This window comes from Paralichthys olivaceus, chromosome 18 (genome assembly GCF_024713975.1).
Source record: "Paralichthys olivaceus isolate ysfri-2021 chromosome 18, ASM2471397v2, whole genome shotgun sequence".
Taxonomy (NCBI): Eukaryota; Metazoa; Chordata; class Actinopteri; order Pleuronectiformes; family Paralichthyidae; genus Paralichthys; species Paralichthys olivaceus.
In genome coordinates, this window is record NC_091110.1 from 2,865,384 (window position 1) to 2,892,121 (window position 26,738).

The following is a 26,738-nucleotide window of genomic DNA, read 5'->3' on the forward strand; positions in this document are numbered from 1 at the left end:
TTTCAAACTTTACATCTTGAACTGCATGACTCCGTGTCAGCTGACGTCTGTCATACATGCATCATGCGTGTATGTATGACCACAATTTTCTTTCTTTCTTTTTTTTTTTTTTTTACAATTGGTTTATCAATTTCTAACACACAGCATGAGTACAGTGCCAACAATGATTCATTCTCCAACTAATAACATTTAAACTTACCATGATTAACAATTCATTTGATACACACACGTTCTCTAATGAAAACAGCTGATTATACAGTACACAAACCCGCGTCGTGATGGGTTATACAGGTGAAACAGTTTATAAACATACAAATAGCTTTCAAATGGCAGAAAAGGCCATGACACACAGCATTTACAGTATGAAACAGCTTGAAACACCCACACTCACACACATCATCCCCAAAAGAGGGTGAAATCCACAGAGGGAAAGGTGGGAGTTTTTATATAGTTCACAGTGCTGAAGGATGTCAGAGATACAATGAACCCTCAGTTGTGTCCCAACTTAAAGAAGTCAATTACACGTCTGGGCCTGGCCTACGTAGGCTGAGCTTTAATAACTATTATTGTTTTCACCCATGTGTTTCTTGGTTTGTTGTCGGCAAAGCAGAGAACAGATTTGCACCGAACCTGGAGGAGGGATGGTGCATGGGCTGGAGAGGAACTCATTCAACGTTGGTTGGAGATCTGGTTTGTAACTTTTTGTCATTCATCAATTTTCCAGGAGATAAAGTAGCCAGGTTACAAATCAGCATTCTTTATGGTGTTGAGACGTGGCTTTTTACAATTTGGTGCAGATTACCAGACTATCATTTCCCACACCATATTTCCTCACAGCAGACACATAGCAACTGCTTTGCTTGTTTTTTTTATAAATACACAAATTTACTTCTGAGAGTTGCCAAATTTTGTATTTGAAGATTTCAGAAAGCACCTCACTGCTGCTGTAGCTCATCTTACCTCAAAATGGAGGATATTTTCCTGCAGTAGCCTCTCCCGTAGCCACTGACCTCAGTGGTCCCAACTTTTGGATCAGCAAGTTTGTGGGGTGGAAATGTGTGGAACGGTTCTAGATTCGACACAGGCCCCACGTTCCACTATCCCCCCCATCGACTATAATAATCTATAAATAAAGATCCCTCAGCCTGTGAGTTGTGCTTTAGTTTAAAATGCTGGTCTGCACAGTCAGAACCCACTGTTCTGTTGCATTCTTCATACTTGGACAGTGTTCAGTGTGGAGAGTGTTCTTTCCCATTTCAGTACTGAATGGACTGCAAAGAGCAGGACACTTCAAAATGACACACGAATGTACGCACGCACACACATGCACACAGAGTGATGGGTGCCATCAGAGATGGTGCAGTGTTCGTCCCGGGCTACAGCACACAGAGAAGCTGAGGCTGGACTTGCAGGTGACCGCTGTGAGTCTGAAGGTCATCAGTTGTTCTCGAACAGAGAGAGCAGGTCATCGCTGCTGTTGTTGGGGAGGTCGGGGGGACCCAGATAGGACAGCAGCTCGTCTGGATTGGTCAGCTCAGGAAGAAGCTTCATAACAAAACATAAGTCATTCATTTAATTAAACACTTCAGATGCAAATTTCAGGTTATTGTTTTTTACGCTTTAATCTAGCCACACTTAAATTGAGATACCGAAGGTCAGGGCGCAAAGTTATCTTTAACTTTCTTTACTTTAACTTTAACTGACCCCTCATAAGGACACAACTACAACCTTTATATAAGAGGAAATTCAAAGCGTGTCTGTACTGGGACTATACTTTTGGTGATTTGAAAATGGAAAATTTGCTATTGAAACCAGTGGAGGTCTGAACAGCTCCTTCCGCTTCATAGCTTAATTGTTCATCCTTACATTTTACTCAGTGGTATGTTACTGTGCTAAAGCATGTAATTTCTATTGCACTGTCGTGGACTTACAAAGAGGGACATCAAGTTAGATTCACGGCCTGTGGTCTGAAAATGTTTTGTTTTCTCATAAAACTAAACACATGATCATCAGCTTTTCACTCACATCTAGCGCATGATCGGCTCCCTCTCCTCCAGGCGCTCCGGGGCCTCCCAGACCGAAGGAGCCTTCGCTCTGCAGCCGGGGGTTCTGGGTATTGGTGTTCCGCTGCTGCAGTGGGCTGCCGGTGTCACAGAGACCCTGGTTACCATGAACACTTGAGCTGTGCTGCTGCAGGAGGTGCTGGGAGTGTTCCATTCGTCCAGGATGAGGCACCTGACAGTGATGAGCAGGACGAGACACAGAGGAAGAGAGACACAGACACAAAAATAAATCTTTATTTTGGCACATCGCTACAAGAATTCCCTTTTGTTTTACTTTGCATTCACCGCAAACAACACTTTGCATGAATCCATGTTGCCTTTTCGTAAGAGAGGCTGAACACCAGAAGTGAGTGACAGCGGAGGAGGATGGACTCAAACCCTCAGCAGACAGCCCCACAGCTGTGTGCGACAGGTGGCATGTGTTTAGTGGCTCAGTACTTTGTGTGAGTGAGAGAATCTCTCCTCAGTCAGTGCTGTCTACTTGTCTACTTCAGGTTCAATTAAAGGCTCTCATCTGAACTCACAAAACCAGAAGGAAAAGACAGTCAGTGCTGCTCCACAGCAGCACATTACAGAGCCTTCTCCGCCAAATCATTACAGGTAGACCTCTGCCTCATGTACAGGTTTGCTGCTGGGGCTGTGTTTACTTCTTGTGACTTCAAACATCCAATTCATTCCATCTGTGATTTACACAGGGATGCCCAAATCTTAAATACAGGGGCAAAAAGAAAATGAATATCTATATGTTTATATATATATATATGGCCCATATATATATATATATGGCCCATTCCAGAGTTGCGGGTACATTTCAAGTATAGAAACAAAATAAGAAGTAGCAATGATTTTTACAAGTAAACTTTTTTTATTCTTATGGAACCCATTTTAAATTTTCTTTTTTCAGTATTTCCTGATCCTAAACCTGTAAGATTAAAAAAAAAAAACATTGTGAAAAACAATGTGCAAGAAAGATCTGTCAACTCTGTTAGAGACAAATTGAGTCAAATATATAGTCAAAGAATGCAATACAATTTAAAAATAACTTTTGTCTCCACATCCATTAATTCAACTTTAAATCTAATAAGATGGAGACTTTTTGTTTAGAAGTAAAAATATAAACATGTTGTGCAATGGTGCGTATTTTCTCCAAAAATAGCTTTAAGAATTAATGGAATGTAGCAATAATACTACTTGTGACACAGCCTCTGTTCAAATGTTAACATTACAAACCTAAAGATCATTTTAAAAGCTAAATCTTAAACAGAGTTGACACAGACAGTAACAGAGTTGATATGAGTAACAGAGTAAACCACCAGTAGTTAAAAGATCAAACACTTCCTGCCCGACTTTTAGACCACATTTTAAAATGTGAAAAACTATTTGATCCTAACATATACATCAGAATTACAGATCATTCATGAACTTGAATAATAACTGCACGTGTCATGCTTTACTGATCTGGAAAATCTAATTGCACACACTTCTTTCCAATGGGCATTATATTGTATTATAGCAAATTCAAGGCAGCGAAGAACTGATCCCAGCTTTCCCAGACCATAGGCAAGCACATTAAGCAGGATCCTGGTCATTGGTCAAAGGCTAGAGAGCAAACACGTCCACAATCAGTCACTGGCAAATTCTGCCCATATTTCTTTGTGTATTTCTACATGACGTCCTGTCACTGAGGATGGTTGTGGAATGATTCTTTTGATCTTTCCTGACACAGCGCTTAATATCATCTGACTCTCTCTCTTCTTTGGTGTCTTTGTACTTTTGTCTGATATTTTTTTATCAGCACGTTGTGAAAAAAAAAAAAAAAAGAAAAAAAAAAGAGTTCTGTGAACCTCCGGAGAGACTTTATGTTTTCCTATCTGTTTCCGTGTTTTTGATTGAGGGGAGTCAGACACGTGTCAGTCTCTGGAGGCTTTCTCTGGTATTTTCGGATGGCGGTTGTTTTCTTTTTCAGCAAAATCTTTACGTTTTTTATTTCTCGGTATAATTTAGAATTCTCCCATTTTATTTGTCTTCATCCTGACCTCCTTTGTCTGAAAAAATAAAAACAAATTTAAATTCAGATATAATTTAAAGTAGCATATTTCTTACTTAGAACAAGGGCAGTTGCACTCATCTAACCATGCATTGTAATACTGCTAAATAAAATGCATTTAGAAAATTTCACTGTACGAATGTCTAGTATTTCCTGACTTGTATTCTTGTACTTGTGTTTGCTTATTGTGGCAACTGTTGGATTTCCCTATAATATTTTAAGGTCTGGACCTTATTTAAGCTAATTTAAAAAGAACAAAAATAAATGTGTAGTAACATTTCAAAATACATTCCCTGCTCCCTTGAGTTTTTATCCAACAAAGAGGATATGCTGCACTTGTTGGGGGACTATTTTCAGTGGACGGAGCTGTGTGTGTGTGTGTGTGTGTGTGTGTGTGTGTGTGTGTGTGTGTGTGTGTGTGTGTGTGTTAATGGGGATGAAGGAACAGATCATGGATGTGTTGTAGTAGTTTCTTGGAACAATGGAGAAATCTAATATATCAGACAGATGATACCTGTTGGTAGAATCAGTGAATTGATGGTTTTGATATTTTTCTTAAGATTTGCTGACAATGAGAAAAATACTTTGGTATTGACTTGCCTTTCCATCTCCGTCAGGAGATACAGTATGTGCCTCAGTTTGAGTTTCATAATAGTCATTTGTATCACTGGGTTTGAGAAGCAAGCTCATAGTACAGCGCCTTCTGGCGGTCGTCTATTCATGAAGTCTACTCAACCATTAGGGAAAATGTCCTGAGTGAAATGAGTAGAAGACACTGAGCATGATCCACTTCACTGTGGCCAGAGGCCACGTCAAGAAAAGAAGAGGAATCTGTTTCTGTGCGTTCCCTACGACATGCATTATGCAATAAAGGATGGTGGTAGGAGGTTGTATTTCAAATGTATCTAACCTGGTCAGACTGATAGGGGAGTAGAGGTGGTGGTCCGGAGGCAGAAGCATACTCTCCTAGTGTGGGGGTGCCGGGAGTGTTGGGGAAGTCTGTAAACCCTGTTTGGCTGGAGAATCCCTGGCTCCCTGCAGAAACAAGAATGAACAAATGTTACCTCTGGGAAGAAAAATAAACAGGTCAGTGCACACTTTTATTTTGTCTTGCATAATAGTGGCTGGTGCAGCCTGAAAGAGAAGGGGGAGGGCACTTCTCTGCATGTCGCTTGACATATTTTTCTGGGTCACCTCCCCGTCTATGAGCCCAGTGATCTGACAGAGCTAGAGAGCGACTGTGTACAATATGTGCATCCATAGATTACAGATATTATACACCAGTCAAAAGGACCCATGCTTTATATACATTAAAGCCTCTGGATATATGGTTTACATTTGTTCCTCTCTAACAGTGAATATCCATAACATAATACAAAATCACCACAATATAAACATTAACAAATATATTGTTGTGAGTATTAAGTTATAAGTGTCTTCACTGTACGGTATTTGTAAACAGTTATTCTAAAAGAACATATTTTATTATTCTATTTTACCATATCACCATTCATTATCTGTTTATACACCAGCATTCACAAGTAGGTGTCAACCATGGAGTCAACAAGGAGTGGTGACTCTTCACAGACATAACTATATCTCTTTACAACTACATTAGAGTCTGTTATGAAGCATTTATTAAATATTTATAGAGTGCCTAGAATTTCTAAATGGAGGACACAATTTTATAGTTCAAAAACTGTGTGGGTGTTTCATCTCATTGAAGCAGCCAGGAAACAAAAACAGCACTCAAAATAAAAGACTGAACTACTTTATGTTTTTGTCTGTCGCCACATGAAAAAAAAGGGGCACATAGTAATTCCTGAACCACCTTCTAATGATGCCATGGAGCATTCTGCTTCAACACGTATTTCAGACATCCAATTACTACAATTAGAATTATTAGTTATTAGGATTGTGTGAAGATTCAAATGTGTTACAATGACAATGTAAGAAGAATTAAGCCTTAAGTGTCCATACTTCAAATTATATTTTCAGCGACAGCGTGCAGACTTTTTCTTGTGTATCAATTTTGAAGCTCTAGCACCTGCACATTTTAGGAACAGTTGAGTGTGCATCTTCATATTCAATTTCTAAACCTAAAACTATGTGAATTCCTTTAACAAGGTTCTTATTTGTGTATCACAATAACTCGTAAATATTTCCTGAATCTTTGTTTAACTAAAACTGATAAGTGGAGATAATACTGATGTCCTTAATCAGCAGGATTCATAGTTTAAATGTAGGTATTCATAAAAAATAAAGACACCACCATTAACTCATTGAGCCTTTTAGCTTCCCTCCTCAGATTGAACCTAACCTGGCCTGTTGTAGTCGGGGGTGTTCCTGCCTCCTGCTGTCAGACTATGGTATGGAGAGGACGCAGGGCCCAGAGCTGCGATCATTTCCATGACGTTGGGCAACACCATGTGGCTCGGGCTGACTGTGCGGCAGCGTTTCAGCACTGGACCATCAGGCTCCTCCTTTATGTGCAGGTCTGGTTTGACGGGCACTGGTCTCCACCCACACACTGGGTCTATAGTGATCTCCTCATAGTCAGAGCTGAGGACAGAAGAGACAAATGGTTTTTTTAAGTATATTAAAATGCCACTGGACATCAAATATCCAAAAGATCAAAAACACAAACACTTGTGAATTTCACATAAACTCTTACTTCTGGATATAGACAAGAATACCAAGCATGTACTGGTCGACCTCCAGCCCCTCAAGCAGAGCTGTTTTACTGCAGATGAGAAGAAAAAAGTGTTTTCACTGAGAGGAGTGGATCTGAGTCTAGAAAGTGCAATAACTCCTTGTTAAAGTACATACTTGCACACAGGACATCTCCAGGTCCCTCTTTCACAATTAAGTTGCAAATAGGACTCCAGGTCAAAACACTATGAAAGAGACATTTCCACATTAGACAACAGATATGAATGTTTAGCTGTGTGTGTGTGTGTGTGCGTGCGTGTGTGTGAGACCTCACCTGTATGTGTCTGCAGTCATGACCTCTGGCCGGCAGCTGGATTCGTCTGAACGTGATCGGGCATTTCAGAGAAACTTTGATTGCCGTCTGCTCCACACCGTCTTCACCGTTCAGACCGGGGGTCCCGGGGATAGTGCCACTGCTGAAATTTCTCTTGACTGAAACAAAAAGAAGGGAACACATCACGGATCTACAACACGGCTTTGTGGCAAGGCATTTCATTTTCATCTGGGTCAATACTGAAATTATATTGATCAGATTTCTGTTCAATTTAGATTTTTTTCATTTATTCTTTTAATTTTTAAGGTCTCAATCTTACTGTGTCAAGTGCCTTGAGATAATGTATATTATGATTTGATGATATACAAATAAAATCTAATTGAATTGAATTTGTAAGGGACAAAAAAGGTACAGTAACTCATTGTTAAGGAAGCAGTGTCCAGTGTACTTTGCATTAAGTATAAAGCTAAACATAAATTCCATCACCAGTGGATGGAAACTGAATATAACAGAGCAAATAATAATATATGAAAAGATTCCTCAGTTTAAAATATCCTTTTCAGTTTGACTCCCTTATTTGTACTGGCACCACCATCAAAGGGGGATCATAATGTAAGAGGTCTATTTACTGTGAAAAAGGGCGACTGTGGCTGTGAGTGTGTGTCAGACAGAGGACCTAGGTCATTGGATGGTTTAAGTATGATGATTTTAAGAAAAAAAAAAATATATATATAATAAAACTAAAATATATTCTCTGAGTTCCTGACTTATTGTATCGGGGGATGTGTCTAATTGCTGGTCTGGGTTGTGAATCTGTTGCTCGGATCAACTCGGAGCAAGTCCTTACTTCAGAGGAACTGCAAGTTCTTGGCAAAGACCTTTTCGATATCACATCAGTGGTGTAAATAAAGAGGTGTTGGCTACTGTTGGATCTGGACTCACTCTTTGTGATGCAGTGCTCAGCCGGCAGCAGTCTCTTTTTCATCAAACCCTGCAGGACAGACCTGACAGACGGCCGGTGGACCAGCTGTAACACAAACAGGTGGGACTGGGGGGAGATGGTGGGGGGATGGGGTTGAAAGGGCTATTGCTCAGTTTAATGTGAGACATATAATCAGCAGGTTTCATTCCAAGGCTACTTACACAACAGCATGCGGTTACTGTGATCTGTACTGTGTTACGTCCGGGCTGACACACTTGCTTTAGGTACAGAGGCTTGTGGGAGGTTTTGTTGTCCCCTCTCTCAATAGACAAAGGGGTCGCATTGACACTAACCTGATGGAGAGGAAATAAAGGACAGAATTAGAGTAAAGGTTCATCTAGAAACCCCTAAAGAGACTAAAATGACAGTGTACACCTTTTAAAAAATGGTGTACTCACAAACACACACATAGTACCAACCAAAGAAAAGGTGAGGATGCTCACTTGCACAGAGGCAGGCCAGTTAGTGTTCATTTGTCTGTCCTCGTGGTGGTAGCACTTAAACTGCAGCTCCAGGTCAGGTCTGCAGGGGGAGATATAACACAACTAATCAGGGAGAGACTGGGTGGGGTTATCTGACATTCCTCATCTGCTTTTCCTCATGTGGTATTTTAAATGACTCAGGAGGAGGAACAAGAGCGATGCACTGCTCTGAATACACATTGTGTAACAGAGGGTCACAGCTAAACTCTGGCCTCTGCTCCTCACTACACGGCAGCTCACCCTCCCTCTACCCTTTGTAATAAAATAAAAACAATAGTTTCAATATTTCTAAAAATCTATATTATTATTAATCAATGTATGTCACATTTATTCAACCAAATCATTCTAGACCAGAGCTTAAAATGTAACAAGTAATCTAACAAAAGAGAATTCAATCATTGTTCTTGAATAATTGTTGTTATTGTTGTATTCCTCTGTGTCCTCTCATTGTATACCACTTACAGTATGAGAAGGAAAAGAAATTGGACATCAAATACACACTTGCTTTGTTTAGAGAAAAATCTGCCAGGATCATCTCTTGGTGTTAAAAAACCATGATATACAAAAACAGAAACAAGGATTCCTACACACATGATCAAAAGCAATGACTTTAAGAGGAACCTGTTGTCATTTTATTACATTTACTATTATTAATAATACACACACCAGCTCAGTGTGTATGAGTGTCATGTCACATGTCTCACCTCAACATGAGTGTTTTGTAGACGGAGTCTCTGAGCTGGAAGGCGTGGTTACTGACTGCCAGGTTGTGCTCCAGTCTGAACGGCTCTAACACGATACCGTCTCGTACCGGGAAAGTCAGCCGCAGGTCGTCACTGGGGTTACCTTGAATGGGACAGAGCAGTGTTAACTACCCTTTTACTTTAGAATTAGCTTATTTCAATTGATAGGTCTCACCTGTAGAGGGCTGCAGGGTGCTGATGTTGGGTTTGGTGTCTGGTGGAAGGTAGGGTGGTTTTGTGTCCTGGCCCGGGGATAGGTAGGGGGGTATGGTGGTGCCAGGTGTCATTGGGGGGGTGGGGTTCCCTCCCATCGGTGAGCTGGGATACCCGGGAATCACTCCAGCCCGACCTGGCTGAGAAACGAAGATGAGGAAGTGTTTAGACAACATATCCTCGGCAGTGTATTTCTTTGTGGTCTTAACTGGACTTAGTCTTTAGTAAAAGGGGCTGTGGTGAGTACATAAATGTCTTACCCCGTTCACTGCAGCCTGTGTGAAGGCATTGTATCCCCCTGCTCCTCCTGTTGGCAGGCTGCCCTGACCATTGAAAGGCTCTGACTAGAGAACACAAGACAGGAAACAAGACACTCAGTTAATGATCTGTTTATCTGGACCTGGGATAGTTCACAGTGGTCCAGATATTAGATCTGTGTAGCCATAAATCTTTAAAAACTTTCAGCAGAAACTTTTGAGGACTCTGTTTTTTTCCTTGTTTTGATCGAACCTCATCAAATTAAAAGAGAAAAGGCTGCAGTCTGATTATTAATGATAAACATGCCTATTGGTTGGTCAAGAAAAATTCAGAAAATATAAAAGAATTTGTCATTAGATTTATCGACTAATCTCTTATATGACTTATTTCAGGTCTAAGAAGGAAAACAAGTTAAGGGTAGTTGTAGGAAAGGACATAACTAAACTACAAATTACCTAAACTCACTAAATGAATACACAAGAACATAATTTAAAACGGGACTATTTTCTATAAAGTTGCATGTGATAAATAATAGAATTGTCATCTCAGGTTGTTCAAGGTTATTATTGAAGTGTTTTTTTGACTGTGGGGTCAAAGGTATAACAGAGAGAGATGTCTGTGCAGAATTGAATGCCAAACATATGATTGAGGTATTTTAGAAAGATTAGTCTCAAAGTACAAACTCATCAAAATCATTTCTGCATTCTGGACAACCAGAGACAGGAGCATGGTCCCTGCTCTTTGCGAGCCATTCTGTGTCAACTTACACTTTATCTTGATTTCTGTTTGCAATACAAACTCTATTTTGTGGCTCCTTGTGACAATTGTTTTTGTCCTACCCTTTAAAAACATTAAGAGATCCTCAGAATAAGCATTGCTTATGTTGGTATCAACAATGATATCAGCATTGAATGTGTATAACTGGTTGGAAGTGATTACTTTATAATACTGTGGAGGATTGGGCTGAACTGCTCCAGGAGGAAACTGTGCTGGGTTGTGTGATCCAGAAGTGTATTGTCCCATTAAAGGCATCCGGCTGGAAGGGTAAGAGGGTGAGGGGGCACATCTCTGCTGTGGGTACTGCAGAGGTTGGTTGGGGTACCCCGACATCCCACTAGAGACGTACTGCTGTGCTGGAAAACCCTGAATAAAATATATAGACACAAGCTCAGTTGAGGGAAGAATTCTCTGAGGAAATGTCACTGCAGACAAATGTTCTCATCATAGCTGTGTCACAATTCTACAAAATACTCTGTGGTGGCTGACATTTTCTTTCTCTATAACACTGTGAAGGTACGGTACATCATCATACTATTCAACCGGTCAAGCCAACATTCAGCCACAAAATGTCGTGAGTCACAGAGTGATCACAAACTATTTACGGGGTGAGCATTGCTTCAGTTTTGTAGTCAGACAGGATCATTTATTCATTCAGAAAAACAGGAAACACTAGCCTGAATTTGTTTTACACGCAGCTTCAGTAGAGATTCCCAGCAGACAGAGTGCCACTCTAGGCTTTATTATCAATGATAATTTGTTCCATGTTATAAAATGGTGAAAACTGAAATGACCACCAGTTTCTTAAAATGCAAGTGACGTTTTCAAAACATTTTCTCCCATTACCAGTCTAAAAGTCAAATATGTTAAATTTACATTTACTTACTATGTTTTTAGCTTTAACCGTATCTTCTACCTATTTAATTACCTGCATGATACTTGTAGCTACAAAGAAATCATTACTTACTGACTTAAGTAAAATCAGGAAGTAATGGGCTAAAATAAAGTAAGAATTGTTTTGTGAATTTGATAATCTTAAATAATATAGACTCAGTTGTCTATGTATTAGATACATATAGATAAAACTAAGGATTTATTGCAGGACTGGTATCTGTCTAACAAAGTGGAAACTAATTGTATATCTTCAATTTCATAAACATAACCAGTGGTTTTGTTCTTGGCAACCAGACACATGCGGAGAGAATAATCAGTCATCAACTGGTAAAACTGAATTTTGAACTGAACTGAAGTGTGAGCAAACATGAGTCAATCCTTAAGTCAACATTCCTCACTTACCTCTGAATGGTAAGGCCGTTTGAGCCCTTGCTGTCCACCGGGATAGCCCACATGCTGGGCCATCTTCTGTGTCTGTGCAGCGTGAGAGGCATATAAGCCCCCAGCGGAGGGTGGAAGTCCGGCCCTGGAAGGGACCATCCCACCAGGGTTCATCACTGGAGGGCCGCGGGGGCCCGAATGTGACAGGAACTGGGTGCTGTAAGTTGATGCTCCACTCATCTGGAAGGGATAAGGAAAGCAAGAGACCAGGTGAGGGATGGAAGAGTAAAAACAAAGCTCTCTTGGTATTGGCACCACAGACCAAGTGCAACGAGTAAAATAAGTAAAATCACTAGAATGCAAGAACAGGTGTTTACATCTACTTTAGAGTTGGTTTATTCCAACGAGGCTGCAGAATTGCATTACATTTGCATAATTAACTGCAAAAAAACAAACCATGCATGTACATTCCTGTATCTACTTTTCATTTGAGAACTTTCACAAGAACCAACAGAGATGAAGACTGTTTGCTAAGCTTCTACAGTGACTCTCATTATGTAAATAAGAAGTCTGTAGAGTAAATAGTCTGGCATGGAAGAGCAGTGTCAAATTATGTCTCTGTAGTTAATAAGAGACATGTGTCCTGAGTGTGTGTTAGCAGCAGAGGAGCAGCTTCTGATTTGCAGCTGTTGGGACCAAACATCACAACTCTAAATCAGGGACAGTGTCACAGATGTCGTTTTTCCTGAAATCAGTAAAATGGAGAGGTTTTGTACAACTAGGCTAAAAGTTCATGTGTGACTTCCAGTGATTCCTCTGTTAATGAAAGATCGCATCTCATTATTCAATTACAATAAAATGTTATATTTGTTAAGGGCTAAATCACGATATACATTATCTCAATGCGTAAGGTTGAGATCTTTACAGATACGCCCAACAGTTCGCTCAACGAGCAAGCACTTTGGCGACTATGGGGAAAAAAAATTTTTTCATTAACTGGATGAAACCTCTAGCAGAACCAGACTCAGAGTGGGCCGCCATCTGCATAGACCAGTCGAGGTGAGAGGAGAGGTGGGTGGAAAAGAGGGGAAGAGTGAGACTATGCTTTCAGTAAAGTGAGGTATGCGTGAAGAGCAGCTCAGACATTTCTCCTTTCAGTGTTTGTGACAGAAACTCAAAGGAGACAGTGATACTCTACAGAGGATCTACAAAATGTCTGTGTGAACATATTTGAAGCTTATTTATAATAACAGTAGAAGAGTAGCAATAATATCAGCACCATCTGATTAAATAAATACAATACTATATTGATTCATTTTTAAACTGACCAGAGTTCTTAACCATCAACCAAGCTAAATTTAGTTTGATGTAAACATAAAAACTGATTCAATCATGTCATAAACCACTTCATGTTGTGTGTATGTATTGGGACAGGCTGTGTCTATTTTCAATAACTCATCAGATCACATTTATTCTTTGGAATTTGGTATATTCAAGGGTCAAGGTTTACTGAAACTCAACCCTGGGAAATAAACTCAAGACATCCTGCACTGCAGCACTGGCCTCATGATGTTAAACTAACAACAAAACTAGCACCAACGAAAAAGGTTTTTAAACAACTTATTCTGCTGGAAAACTGACAGGCTGCATCATCAGATCTATTCAAGACAGACAAATGAAATGAGTCTGGACTGGTTGAGCAACACCGATGCCTTCTGCAGAGCCCAGGCTTTGGGACAGACCTAGAGATTTAACAGGGAAACCTGCACATTCAAAACTCAGACAAAAAATATATCTTCAACTCCTGTATTTTAGTGATTCAAAAATTCCTTCTGCAAAATATGGTGATGTGGCAGTCATCATATTTAGTCTGGTTCAAATCAGGCAAATTAACTTGAGCAAGACAGAAATAGGGCTCAATCATTTCTAGAGAACAAAAGAAAATCACACAATACAATGTCCAAATTATTAATATTTAGGGTCAAATTAATAAAGAGCAAAAATAATTCTTAGCTTATATTTAGGGGTGTGCAGCTTTCCCAGTTTCTCCCTTACCTCCTTTACTCAGCCTGAATTCAATTAAAAAAAAGTGTGTCTTCCCTCCCTTCCCTGCTTTTATTCTTTTCAGACATGTTTACCTGTCCATAGCTCAGCTCCTGGTTCTGTTTTTCCTGTATTGCTGCAACAGTTGCTGTGGCAGTGGCAGTAGCTGTGGCGGCGGCGGCAGCAACAGCGGCAGCAGCAGCCTGAGTGAAGTCTGAGGGAGGACGCACACCCAGACCGGCACCTCCACTGTTACCAGAGTAACTGCAGGGTAGAGGGGAAGACGGGGGAGATGAGTGGGCAGTGAGCTTAGAGTACCGACCGTACGAGCGTGAGAGGTGTCGTCAGAACATGAGTCAGAGCAGTGGGTGAAGAGCAGCCACGTTGACATATGTTAATGCAAAATCCCACAGGTTGATAACAGCACGTAACAAACAGCACAGTGCTGCGTAAAAACATACAAGATCATTTAATGTGTGTGTGTGTGTGTGTGTGTGTGTGTGTGTGTGTGTGTGTGTGTGTGGCATGAGCAGTTTTGAAAGTAGAGGAACCTTTAATCAGACACACCAGAGCTTCTTTTATTTTTTTTTAACCAGAACTTATAGTCTGGGTCTTTTAACTGTGTTTTAGGGAACACACGTCTCTCACCTGGCTGTTATCACTGTTACAGTTGCAACTTTGGCAGAGTTTTCACAGAGAGACTCTCTGAAAAATGAGTCTTTGTTTCCACAAATCACTGAAGGAGACAAGTGAGAAGTTGTAATTAATTGTGACATGGTTAACTAGTCTCTGTTGCAGGAGCTTGTTATGAACTTTTCAGTTGATTTGATGCGTGTGAAGCATATGCAGGTTGTCCCTGTAGATGTACTGATCCTCCATCAGTGTTGAGTGTAAACATATTTTCTATTTCTTTTCTTGAATAGCAGAACTTGCTGAGGCTGTGATATTTTCAGCTGTGGTTGTCGGAGGCTCAGCTCAATCAAACAAACAGTTTAAAGGCCGTGAAAGACTATTATATTACACTCTGTGTATGTTAACATAGTGACCTTCACCTTTAATTTACATCTGATCACAACACACATACTGTCCTGACGTCTGGACATCCATAAGATAAGTTTAAATACCATTTTTGCTGGTTTGCAAAGGACATGTATCTGAAGCTTCCTCTACTTTCCAAAAATATAAGCAATTTGATTTACAGTTCTATTTTAAGAGCAAATCCTTGTTGAGTTTCTTCTCAGTGAACCTGACATTTAGCAAACAGAAGATCATCAAAGCGTACCTTCCACCATAGGCTGAGGGTGGGTTGTAGGCGGCATTGGGGCGTCCGTACATGAGTGGATGACCGTAGCCTTTAGAGACAGCGTCTCCATATGACTGTTGTCCCATAAACTGGGAGGCCATGCCAGGGCCCATACCAGGGCCCATACCAGGGCTGCCACCAGGCATCATGTGACTGCCTGAGCTTTCACCTGGACCCATGGGTGCACCGAATACCTTAATACAAAGTAACGAGGAGGGGAGGGGGTTAGGGGTGGTGAAAGCAAGTGAAATCACAGAGAAACACACTTAACAGTCACATTCACCTGAAAGTGAAAATAGAAATAAAGTGAATGAATCATCCTGTCCTGTATATTATATTATAATTAAGTAATATTAAATGTGAATTGGTGCCATAATAAGTTAGGTGCTATCATGGCCCAGAACCATGGTAGAACAGTTACTTTTACTGAAATTAGAAAGGAGAAGACATCGATGGAGATGATTTGTAACTGATTCCGGCATGAGGAGGGTGAGATTTGAGTGCACGTGTGACCAATGAGAGATATGGACCAGACTTGATAACAAGCAGACCAATCACAGTTATTTGGTACTGTGTTGTCATGATGTGCAGATACATTTCAGAGGAGGTGTGTGTCAGTGGACAATACAGTAGCTACAGGCTTGATTAAGCAAGTACAAATTGGCCTCGACACACAGAAGTCAATCAGACACGGTGACTAATGTGACTACCAGATCAACATAGGAACAATAACAACTAAATTATAAAAATATCAATCATAGTCAACAGAAATGTGATTAAAAGAGCCACAGCTGTGTTTTTAGATTTCAAGTTCAAAATGATGGACCTTGATTTCCTGCTCAGAAATTAACAGAAGGTTTTGGTTTTTTTTTTTATCAGCTTCTGTTGTTTCTGGTTTTGTGTAGTTACAGCTCACGAAACAAAATGTCCCAGAGTCATGTGTTACCTGGCTGTGTGTGGGATTGGTCACGCCCCACACTGTGGTTACTACAGAGAGAGCTCCTGCGTGCTGATTGGTGCCTGGTTGCCAGGAGACTGGGTCATTTAGGAAGGGGCCGTCACTGCCGCAGAAGGATACAAAGCTGAGTTAGAGGGGATTGTTGAGGAGAGAGCGTTCATTCACATATCAGATATAACGGTTCAATATCAGGAGTATCACAACATGTTATTATCCATTTCTGTTTGACAGAGCTGTGGAGCAGACACAGTGTTCTGTATGTGGTCAATTCATCATTTACTTTGCTGAGTTAAAGATTAACCTGAGTGTGGTTTCTTCATACGACAGTTGAGGTTACGAATCATTTCCTCAACAGGAAACAACCCTAATAGCAGTACTGTCATAACACATTATTTGCTGGGTGACTGAAGCTGAAATCTTTCTTACCATTACTGTCCATTTTAATATTTAAAAAAATATTTTCAGAATCACAGGCTTAGGTTGACGTCAATTCAAATACACATTAGCATAACTCCTGGCTTGTTTTCTTTCTTCATTTCTTCGTCATGTCAGTGGGTTAGAGACACATTTCTTGCTTCCATAGCTTACCAGAGAGAGAGAGAGAGACTGTCAGTCTTTGTGGCTGCACTCAATTAAAGGCTGTTCTGGCTCAATAAAAGCTAAAAATGAAGATGCTTCCAAAATGAAACAAAACAAAAAAAAAAACACTTGACAGCTGATTTGTCTTAACAGTGTGTAAGAACGGATGTGACTGGCTGGTCCAGTTTGAGGGAATGTATTCATCTTTGATCTTTTAATTATTTATAAATCATTCTGAGGGCAGCAAGACCTGCATCAAATTAACTGCATCTTTCAATTGTAAGCACATAAAAACAGTCTGCTGAAGTCAATGTGCAAACAGATGTGTGTTATTTCAAAGGCTTAATGAATGAATGAATGTCAAAGGATATAATATAAAATGTAAAATCCTATATTCAAAGAAAGGCAGAAAGCCAAACACACCAACTAATAGTGGCAGACAGTGCACACTGTTATAGTATAACAATATAGGTGAAGTTAGGCAAATAATTTTTCTCAATATCATTACCTCAGCAGAAATCCAAATATCTATAAGCTGTTAATCACATCTCTCTACAGGCTGTAATGATATCAAATAAATCACCAGTGTCTATATGGTAAGAGGCTGTGTGTGAAGCTGAAAGTGAAAAATAGCCGATGTGCGCATGATGTGCACTAACCAGTCAATGATTATCTATCTGATTACACGCTGCCGTCATTTACCTGCATCTTATGTTGACTTTGTCACAATAATAAAATCAGGAATTTATCAGAACCTCATGGAAGGCTGCTGGTGAGCACAGTGTTCATGAGTCACAACTAAATCCCTTTTTCATTCCCTGGTCAGCCAACAGAAACAAGAAATGGTATAGAAGAGGTCACAGACAGCAGTAGACTGCAGCGCAGACTAACGCCGATTTCAGAGGTTTCCTTTAACATACGAACACAGCAGGATATTCTTAGCATTCACAACAGCAACAAATCCTCCACTGTGTTCAGGTGAGAAGTGGTGCAGCAGGCAGAGGCATGTATAACGTATTTATTCTGCTGCTGGAATCACATGTGTTTGTTTACATCACACCAAGGTCGGCCCTGTTCGCCTACAACCTCTCTTGAAGTTTCCGTCAGTGTGTGTCTTCGTGCATGGCTCTGCTTTTTCATCTAGAGATATTTGTTTTCTTTTTGGTTTTTGCATTTATATACATCTGTCTTGTGTTAGAAATGACATCAACACTACAGTGCATCCTGAGGTGGATCTCTCGCTGTGTTCTCACTCCTCCGGGGTTTCTGCAGACTTTAAGTCAGGCACAGAAAGTCCTCTGGAGGGTCTCACTCTGACATTTGTCACTTGTCGGGCATTTGCTCAGACACATGCACCTCTTCCAGAAGATCTCCGGAGTTCGGTGCATATGTGAAAGCAGCTGGCTCTGTAGCTGTCAGTCACAGCAGGGGGCTGAGTAGCAGCTGTGCTCTGTCATCTCTAACTTTCTCTGTGATGACTCATTTCAAATGTCAATACAGCAGATCACACAGCAGTGGTCATTAACCTGTATTTGTAGCTTTAACTCAAACATTTCTCTCTGTGCTCGAGGACTTAAACTGGGTGTTCGCTCGAGCATAATCAAACACATCGAAGGAGAATCCTGCAGAGGTGGCGTTGCTTTACAACAGATAACTTCTCATGGCCGTTTCAATTTTGATGATGGAGACTGGAAGTACCAGTGCCACAGAATTTCAGGAAATTGACAGGGCTCTCTAAACATTGAATTTCACAATCCTAAAAAGACTGGCTTCACTGAGAGGAAATACTGCAGCATGCAGCAACGTTAACCCGAAATATTACTGAATAAAAAGGAGATTTAACCACTTTTACAGTTGTTCGGGCATTTCACTGTGTGAAGAGGTTGCTATGGAGACAACCAGAAAACACAGGTGAAGACGTTTCGAACACATTTGTGTGCAAACAACTTGATAAGACAACTATAAGTTAACTGACCAGTTGATGACCAACTTCATGACCTGTGATCCAGCACCACATTCAGTAGCTGTACTGACAAATCACTGGCAATTTACTTTGTGACGCAAACACTGCATTTCTACTGTTAAACTGACAATCATTGGAAAAAAGGTGAAATAGTTGCCACCTTCCTGAGTTACAGATTTCATTTCATTGTGCAGTGTTTTGGCCTCTCATAAGGCTCTAACCACATAATCTGTCACCTGAACTGGTTTCCTGGATCCTATTTCATGTCTCACCAATACCTTCAGCTACAGGCCACACACCAACGCAACCACCGGCCTGAATTCCTGCTTAAGTTCAGTGACACAGAGACAGAGCTGGAATAAGTTGAACTTGTTTCAGCGCACACGCCCCTGGGCCTAACAACAAAAGCATAACAGATACAACACTGGGCAAGGCAGGTGAGGTGTCACATGGTTCACCTGAGGACACCGAGTTTAATGTCACCACCGTGTGTGTGTGTGTGTGTGTGTGTGTGTGTGTGTGTGTGTGTGTGTGTGTGTGTACCTTTGTGGAGTGGGAGGCAGGGAGGGTTTCATGGAGTTGAGGGGGTTCATCGGATGAACGTGGGGATCATCAGAGAGCCCCCGCTGTCCTCAAGTGGCAGCTCCTGAGAGAGAGAGGAGGAAGACACACACATAAAAAGACAGTTACCCAAAGCTCATTTGCTGCACAGCAACAATTTATCATCACTGCAGCCCACACTGTGTGCACTAAGACATAGTGCCCTCCCACTCATAGACACTCACTCTAATCTCTGTGTCTGGATGTGTCTCTCTGTGTGTGTGTGTGTGTGTGTGTGTGTGTGTGTGTGTGTGTGTGTGTGTGTGTGTGTGTGTGTGTGTGTGTGTGTGTGTGTGTGTGAAGACTGTGCACATCAAAATGTTAGCCTATCACTGACTGCTGTAGCTCTGATACCTCTCAAAAGGAGGGGGGAGGGGTGCTGGGAGCTAAATTTAGCGTGCTGATTTCAAAAGGAATTTAAGAGAACAGAGATGTGAGGAGGCAGACGCTCCGCCCGGGCACGCCGACGTACAATCAGTCGCTCGCCAACGCGCTTGTTCTTCTTCCTTCATTTGGTTCATTTAATAACAGCCCTTCGTGTTTATCCGCCACCTTCCCTTCTTCGATTCATGATCTTTTTTCTCTATTTCCTACACAATCCTCATTTCACTGTGCTGCTGACTGCCGCTCTCCTCCAACCTCCCACTAATGATTTTCTTTATCTGACGGTTACCAACTGACATGCTAATTTTCCAACATCAGAGCCTTGCCTCAACATCCCCTCCCCCTTGGTTCTTCTCTCTGGTTTCCCTTTTGCACTTTGCAGATTTGGGTCAGACACCCCACATCTTGTAGTGCAGGAGGGGAGGGGAGGGCTGCTCAGATCACATGACTGAAATACCTGTATTCGCTCCGATCAAAGGACATTGTCAGCCTCCAGACAGCACCTTGCAACTTCCATCACAGCTGAGCAGCGAAACCACACAATGCAAGATGTCTGTCTTTATCAGATGCTGCAGCACGGTCTGTACCTGCAGAGGAACGATTGAGACACACTGTTCCCTCTGTTGACCTCAGCTTTCAGACTGTTCCTCACCCACGGCTCTTTGTGCTGCCTGTTCTTTTCTTGTCCTCTGCCTCTTCCTCTGCCATCAAACTGACAGCCAAAACACTGCGGGCACTCAATCAACCCTCAACTGACCCTGTGCTCCCACAGCCACTGAGTTGTTCGGTTAGCACCGATTTCAGCTTTCAAGAGCAAAAGTAGATGAAACAGAAAACAAGACGTCAACCTGTTCAAGACAGTTTTGTCGAGATGGTGTTTTAAACAAAATGATGTTAATCTGCAAAATCGTACTCTCACTGTCAACTGTTTGTTATAACCGTTTCAATCATGAACCACCAGAAAACCAAGAAAAGTATTTGTTGGTGAAACTGTACACATTGCATGTACTGTTGTAATATGAAAAGGTTGCAGGCTAAAAGGTCAGTCAGGCCGAGACAATGTTTTCATTACTGATTATTCTGCTAAGAAGGTTTTTTTTCAATTCAATGAAAATGTTAAACAAATATGATTTCCCTGAGTCTAAGGGGACATCTTCAAATGTCACTCCAAAGGGAACACATTCACAATGAAAAGCAGCTAAATGTCACATTTCAGAACCTGCAGCAAAACATTTGGTATTTTTGCTTTCCTGTCAAGCATCTAATCAATTTATTTACTTATCACTTTGGCTCCAAATTACACAATGAGACATTGTTCATATTATATGTACCAACTATTATCCACTCAGAAGATTGCAGTTGGGATAAAACTATTATTTCAACATAAATTAATAATCAATGAATTTCTTATTAGTATGAAAAGTTGACAAAAACACTGAACAGCTCTGACTCTGTATAATATCTCAGACTCTATGGTCTAAGATATTATCTTGAGAAAAAAAGAATGATAGTACCTGCTTGGAGTTGTGACAGATTTGTTGAGTTTAGGTTTCAGAATAGGAAACCCAGTTACGAAGATTAATCCAAACATACTGTTATCTCTATACATTCAATTGCCGCAGCTACATCGGTCAATTTCATCAAAGTGATCATCAGTTTAACTTAAGTAACATCTATCAGTGATCCGGTGTGTATCAATTGCTTGTACGGTAGAAGAGAATGGCAGCTAGTCAGCAAACATGATTAAACACTCCCTCTGCTACTTAGTCAAACCCAAAACAAAGAGGCCTTTACATATTTAATTAACTGCCACTCTCGAGCTGTCAAATAACTGATCAAGGTTCTTACTTGAGCGCCGCTTTTATTTTGACAGCCGCTTATCAATACAGACGATCTCATGACCCAATCACTTGGGGCACAATTCATATTGGGAATTAAATGAAACGATCTAACAGAGAATTAATCAGCAAGAGTTGATGAATCCTTTAGGTCTTTCATCAAGGAAAAAAACCTGTCATCCCCTCTCTACAGTTATCCAGAGAGAGGATTTACTGATTTTCTCTGGTTTATATCGCTGTCATTTGGATTTTTGGCTTGATTGAGTGAACTAAACAAATCTAAGAATGTCTATCAGGATTAATTATCTGATACCATTTTCCCCTCCCAATACATATTGCCATTTAAGGTGTGGCTAACACTACACTACATTACACTACACTACTGCCAGAAGAAGTGATTTTCAGGAAAAGAAATAAGCAATTTTATCTGGGTGAAACGGATATACTATTAAAAAAAGTAAATATAATAGACGTGGTATTGGATTGGTACATAGATTTGCTTACTCACCTTTGACCTGCATTTCGGCGGTATCTGAGGTATCTGATGCTTTATAGGAACAGCTCTAGTTCTAACCCAAACTGTAGTTTGTTCAGATACCGAAACAAATTGTTGTCTCTTAAACTTAATCAAACTGCCACTGAAACCTGAATACATAAAAAAAGTGAAGATAATAAGTCAACTAAGTCTATTTAACAATATCATCTTCTGATCTCACACAAAACCAAAAACCTCAGTCTCATGTGTGAAAGTCCTGAGCCCAACCCATTCACAACTTCAACCTCTTCACTACATGAGTCGACTTACTCGCTCTTTGTGAGACCTCTCCTGACTTCCCAAAGCCTTCCTAAAGAGTGGGGTTTAATAAGCAGCTAACAACAGCAGACGTTCCGAATGTTACCAGGCTCCAATTAAAAAAGTGCATTTCAACAATTTTAAATGTCCTGTACACATTTTCTAAAACATTCTTAGTGAAGACGAAACAGGTCATGGGAGTATTCAACACATAAAACAGATGATAACAATTGACAGCTAGAACTAATGGCAACCATGGATGTGTGCCTTCAGCTGCTAAAGTAATGTATCACATTACTTAATGAATATTTCATATATGGTGCTTCTCATCTCAGCTTCAGGTTGTAGGTAGGTGCTGAGCATCCCCCCCCCCATTTCTCTCACCTCACCCAGTCAAGGCAGATGCCCCCCCCACGCTGATGTCTGGTTCTGCCAGAGGTTTCTTCCTGTTTTTTCCATTATGCCTACTCATTGTGGGAACTGTTGGGTTTCTCCAGAATATAGTAAGGTCTAGACCTTAATATGTAAAGTGTCTTGAGATAATGCGTGTTGTGATTTGGCACTACCCAAATATAATTGAATTTAACTGAAATTGAATTTCTGCCCTTTCAGCCAACACAATCAATTCATATACGCATTATGTTTGAGGCTTTAGTTATTAGATATATGGATCCAATACTGGGACTGAATTCAATAAGATGCTATATGCCTGCTCTGTGCAAACAAGGGTAATAGCCATTGAAAGGCTGTAATACAAGTCATGATAGTGTATATTATCAGATAAACCTGGAGGAGACTGACTGAAGCTTTAAAGAAATAAACGGTTTGCCATCCCAACCACAAGTCATCTTTGCCATTCCTTCACTGAGCAATACACTCAAATCACTCATGGTCAATGTGCCATAAAGATGCAACTAATAATCATTTTTAAATGCCACTGACAATTAGCATAAATATTGAACTAACAAATATTTCTAATCTCAATAAATGTTACTATTTTTTCACATTTAAGTGATTTATCTATAAAATGTCACAAAATAAAAAGTAATTATCAAAAGTCCTGAGATGCAAAAGTGTGTTGAGGTAAGACAGAGCATAGACTGTTACAATAACTGTATTAATTGAAATTCAATGAGCAACTACTTAGTTCATCTATTAATTCATAATTTTAAATTAAAAAAGGCATTTGCTGGTTTAAACCTCTCGCACTTTAGTCTGTTGCTTTTCTTTGTCTAATGTGGTTTAAAGACATCGTGTAAATTTGTGGATCGCCAAAGTATAAATCAAACAAACAAGCAAAGGTAACTGACATCTCAACCAGACATCCAAGACTAATAGACGTGATAAGTGAGGTGCTTGATTGCCAACATCTCTCCATGGCAATGTGTGAAAATCTGTATAAGGAAATCACAGACGAAGGCCAAAGGCTCACAATTTACAACACGTCCACTTAACTGGTGACCTGCGCTGCTCCTCTTCTATCAAGCACTAATTGAGAGTCTCAATGGGATCTGAGAGATTAACCAATTAATAGGCTTTTAAAACACCATCATGAGAGGCAAGCGACAGATCACCGCAATGAAGTGCAAGATAGAAATAATCACACACTTACAAGAGACATGTAGAAACTGTGGTATATTCAGGTTATAAGTCCAAAGTACAAAACATGTGCCATGCACAGTATGTTGTGTAGTTCAGGTGCCTGGAATAAGAATGTGGGTCAATTAATAGCCACAAATCAGTTCCATAAAAGGATAAAATAAAGTGTCCAAAATTTTGTTCAAGTTACTTCACTAACAAACCTTATTTACAACACTTTATTGTGTGTATGTCTTCAGTAGAGCACCAATTTGTCAATTCACCCAAAATAAGTTGTTGATAAATGAATTTCAGAAGTTCTTTAAACCAAATCCCCAAAGTTTACAGGGTATCTAAGTTTATTATATAGCCTGATGGTAAATCAGTCATTTCATTGGTTTGGTTGGATCAAACAAGCCGCCAGATCATATTAACTTTTGCAGTTTTTCAAGCAAAAAAAACAAATAATCCCTGGTTTTCTGCTGCTCAGATGTGGGGATTGGATTGTTCTCTTTGTCATTTGTGACAGCATGTAAACATCACAGTGGGTTCTAATATACTGTCAAAGCCTGCTTGTCACAGAACAGTGGTAAACTTCTCTGTATCTACGCAAAAATCATCAACTGGGACAATAATCAGATTAACTAAAAGTGAAAATTGCCATTTAGTCAAAGTCAGCTTGATTGTCTATTTCTGCAATACATACACAGACATATTGAGGAATTGAAATTGCTCATACTCTCTGTCTCCCCAGCAACACAGATTTAAGTTAAAAAAAACAGTAAACACTGAATAAAAAAACAAGTCTTAATATAAGAAAATATTAGAAAAATATTAAAGAAGTATAAGGAGAAGGTATAAATATAAAATATATACTATTTTGTGCAAAAAAAGTAGCAAAAACAGTCAACTTTAAGTATACAATCTAAAAAAAAATAACAGACAGTGGAATGCAGTGAATGAGGTACTGGTGGTTGCAGAATGCTGTGCAAATTTAGCAGTATGTAACAAGCTTATGACTGGTTAAAAAGTGCACACAGCACAGAACACATCATACAGGCAACAACTGAAAAAACACTAAGAACATGTGGAGGCTTCACGCAGCAGCAGCTTCCACACGAGCCCCTCACTTCAGCCTGCAGGTTTCAAAGCTCCTTCATTATCCCACACTTCTTCATCTCGTGTAAACACTGACCCAAAGTGACTGAGCCCGGCTTCGAGCCAAGACAACATGTTATTGTGCCCACGATATATTCAGGAAGTCGTGGCCCAGAGGGACACACGGGCAACCTCACCTCAGACCCGCTGCAACACCACAACACATGCATGATCTAAAAACAATAACAACAGTTCGTGAAGCGTGCAGCCTGTGGGCTTCTCTCCCTGACACGATCTCTCCCATGATGTGGTTATCGATCTGTGAGCATATGGCAGTCAGATGAATGCAGATGAACACACGGGCACACTCACGTCTACCTGCAGCTCCTCCTGCAACACAGCAAACCGAACATGCTGCTCACATTTGCTGCAGATCGGAACAAAGCATTTCAGCAGTGTGGAGTCCAGCCTGTCTCCCTCTCTCTCCCTCTCCGTCTGTCTGTGTCTGGACGTGTACGAGCGTTTAAAAACAGCGAATAGCGTGTGATTTGTGGCACCTACCTGCCTCAGCTGCTTTAAAAACGCAGATCCGCTCACAGCCCCGGGTTAAAAAGCAAGAATAAACGAGGAGCAGAGCGTGAAAAGGCGTCCGGTTGAGGGGAGAGCCCGGTGTCGTAGCCTGACGGTGTTAAGTTAGTGTGATGTGTCGCTGGAAACAGCAGGAGCGAGTGGAGGCTCTTTAACACGCTGCTGCTGCTGTTAGCCACTCAGTGCTAACTAGCTCCCCCTCAGTCTGTGTCACCATAGCCCGCCAGTCGTTACCTTGGCGGTCTGCGCGGAGGGGGAGAGCGGCCGTAGCCAGAGAGCCGAGCACCGTGGCTGGGTGAGAGTGAAATGTTCGGCCCGGTAGCTTACCTTTGCCCGCAGGAGCCCGCTCGGTCGCCAGGCAGCGTTGCGTTTAGCCGGGCGACATTAGCCTGCTAGTGTCGCAGTCAGGCTAACGGGGAGAGGAGAGGCAGCTTGATGAGCGTAGCTGTTGTTACTATGACCTGTTAGCTTGTTGTTTCCACACCCCGGGCTCACAGTGAGTAAGTACGCTGTTCATCACTGGGCGCTCTGTGACTCGGGTGTTGCAAACTTGACACATGGACTAACCACGAGGTTCACTCACAAACTGCATGCGGGTTATTTGTTGCAGTGTGCGCTCGGGCCCATAACCTGGTACCTCGGCTCGGCTTCACCTCCCTCATTGCACAATGACCCGCTATAATATATTCATGCGATCACAGGGATATAATGTCTCCCACCGAGGAAGACCCCTCCTCCTGCAAGTCAGGCGGCTGAATGACGAACCACTGAGAAAGTGTGTGTGTGTGTGTGTGTGTGTGAGAGAGAGAGAGAGAGAGGGGGGGGGGGGTTTGAAAATGACATCACCTATAAATGATCACGTGTGTGTGATCCATGCACGATCGAACCGTGCACCTGCACAACCTTTACACGTGCACGTACAGAAAGATGCATGCAAAGGTTTAAACATGTTATGTCACACATGCACACGCACATGCATCTGCTGCAGTCACCAGGCATTTCAAAATGAGCTTGTCTTCAAATGGTCTTCCACTGCCACTTTCTCATTTCATCAGCTTTTCCAAAGGACATTCTCCAGCAACTGTGGCATGTGCACATTTTTCTGCAGAGGCCACATCTTGCAGGCCTTTTATTCAATTATTTTTGACTGGTGGATGTTCAGCCACTCCTGCTGCAGATCACCTGAC

General features: G+C 41.0%; 1 protein-coding gene across 6 annotated transcripts; it reads right to left on the reverse strand.

Moving 5' to 3' along the window:
* Positions 1-74: 74 nt before the first annotated feature.
* zmiz2 (zinc finger, MIZ-type containing 2) lies at positions 75-26,314 on the reverse strand. Of its 6 annotated transcripts, none has more exons than XM_069513878.1 (20): positions 25,879-26,314; positions 19,216-19,318; positions 16,119-16,233; positions 15,152-15,366; positions 13,965-14,133; positions 11,848-12,066; positions 10,714-10,917; positions 9,777-9,860; positions 9,479-9,656; positions 9,265-9,406; positions 8,522-8,600; positions 8,240-8,371; positions 8,039-8,144; positions 7,097-7,254; positions 6,940-7,007; positions 6,785-6,853; positions 6,431-6,672; positions 5,021-5,145; positions 2,026-2,235; positions 75-1,545 (listed from the first exon to the last, which is right to left on the reverse strand). In XM_069513878.1, exons 2-20 carry the CDS (start codon positions 19,263-19,265, stop codon positions 1,438-1,440), a joined length of 2,673 nt encoding a protein of 890 aa, XP_069369979.1. In that variant the 5' UTR covers positions 19,266-19,318; positions 25,879-26,314; the 3' UTR covers positions 75-1,437. The 6 variants fall into 6 exon arrangements, with proteins under 6 accessions (XP_069369979.1, XP_069369976.1, XP_069369977.1 ...); XM_069513875.1 differs by having other exon boundaries at positions 8,498-8,600; XM_069513876.1 differs by lacking the exon at positions 25,879-26,314 and adding an exon at positions 25,525-25,735 and having other exon boundaries at positions 8,498-8,600.
* Positions 26,315-26,738: the final 424 nt, after the last annotated feature.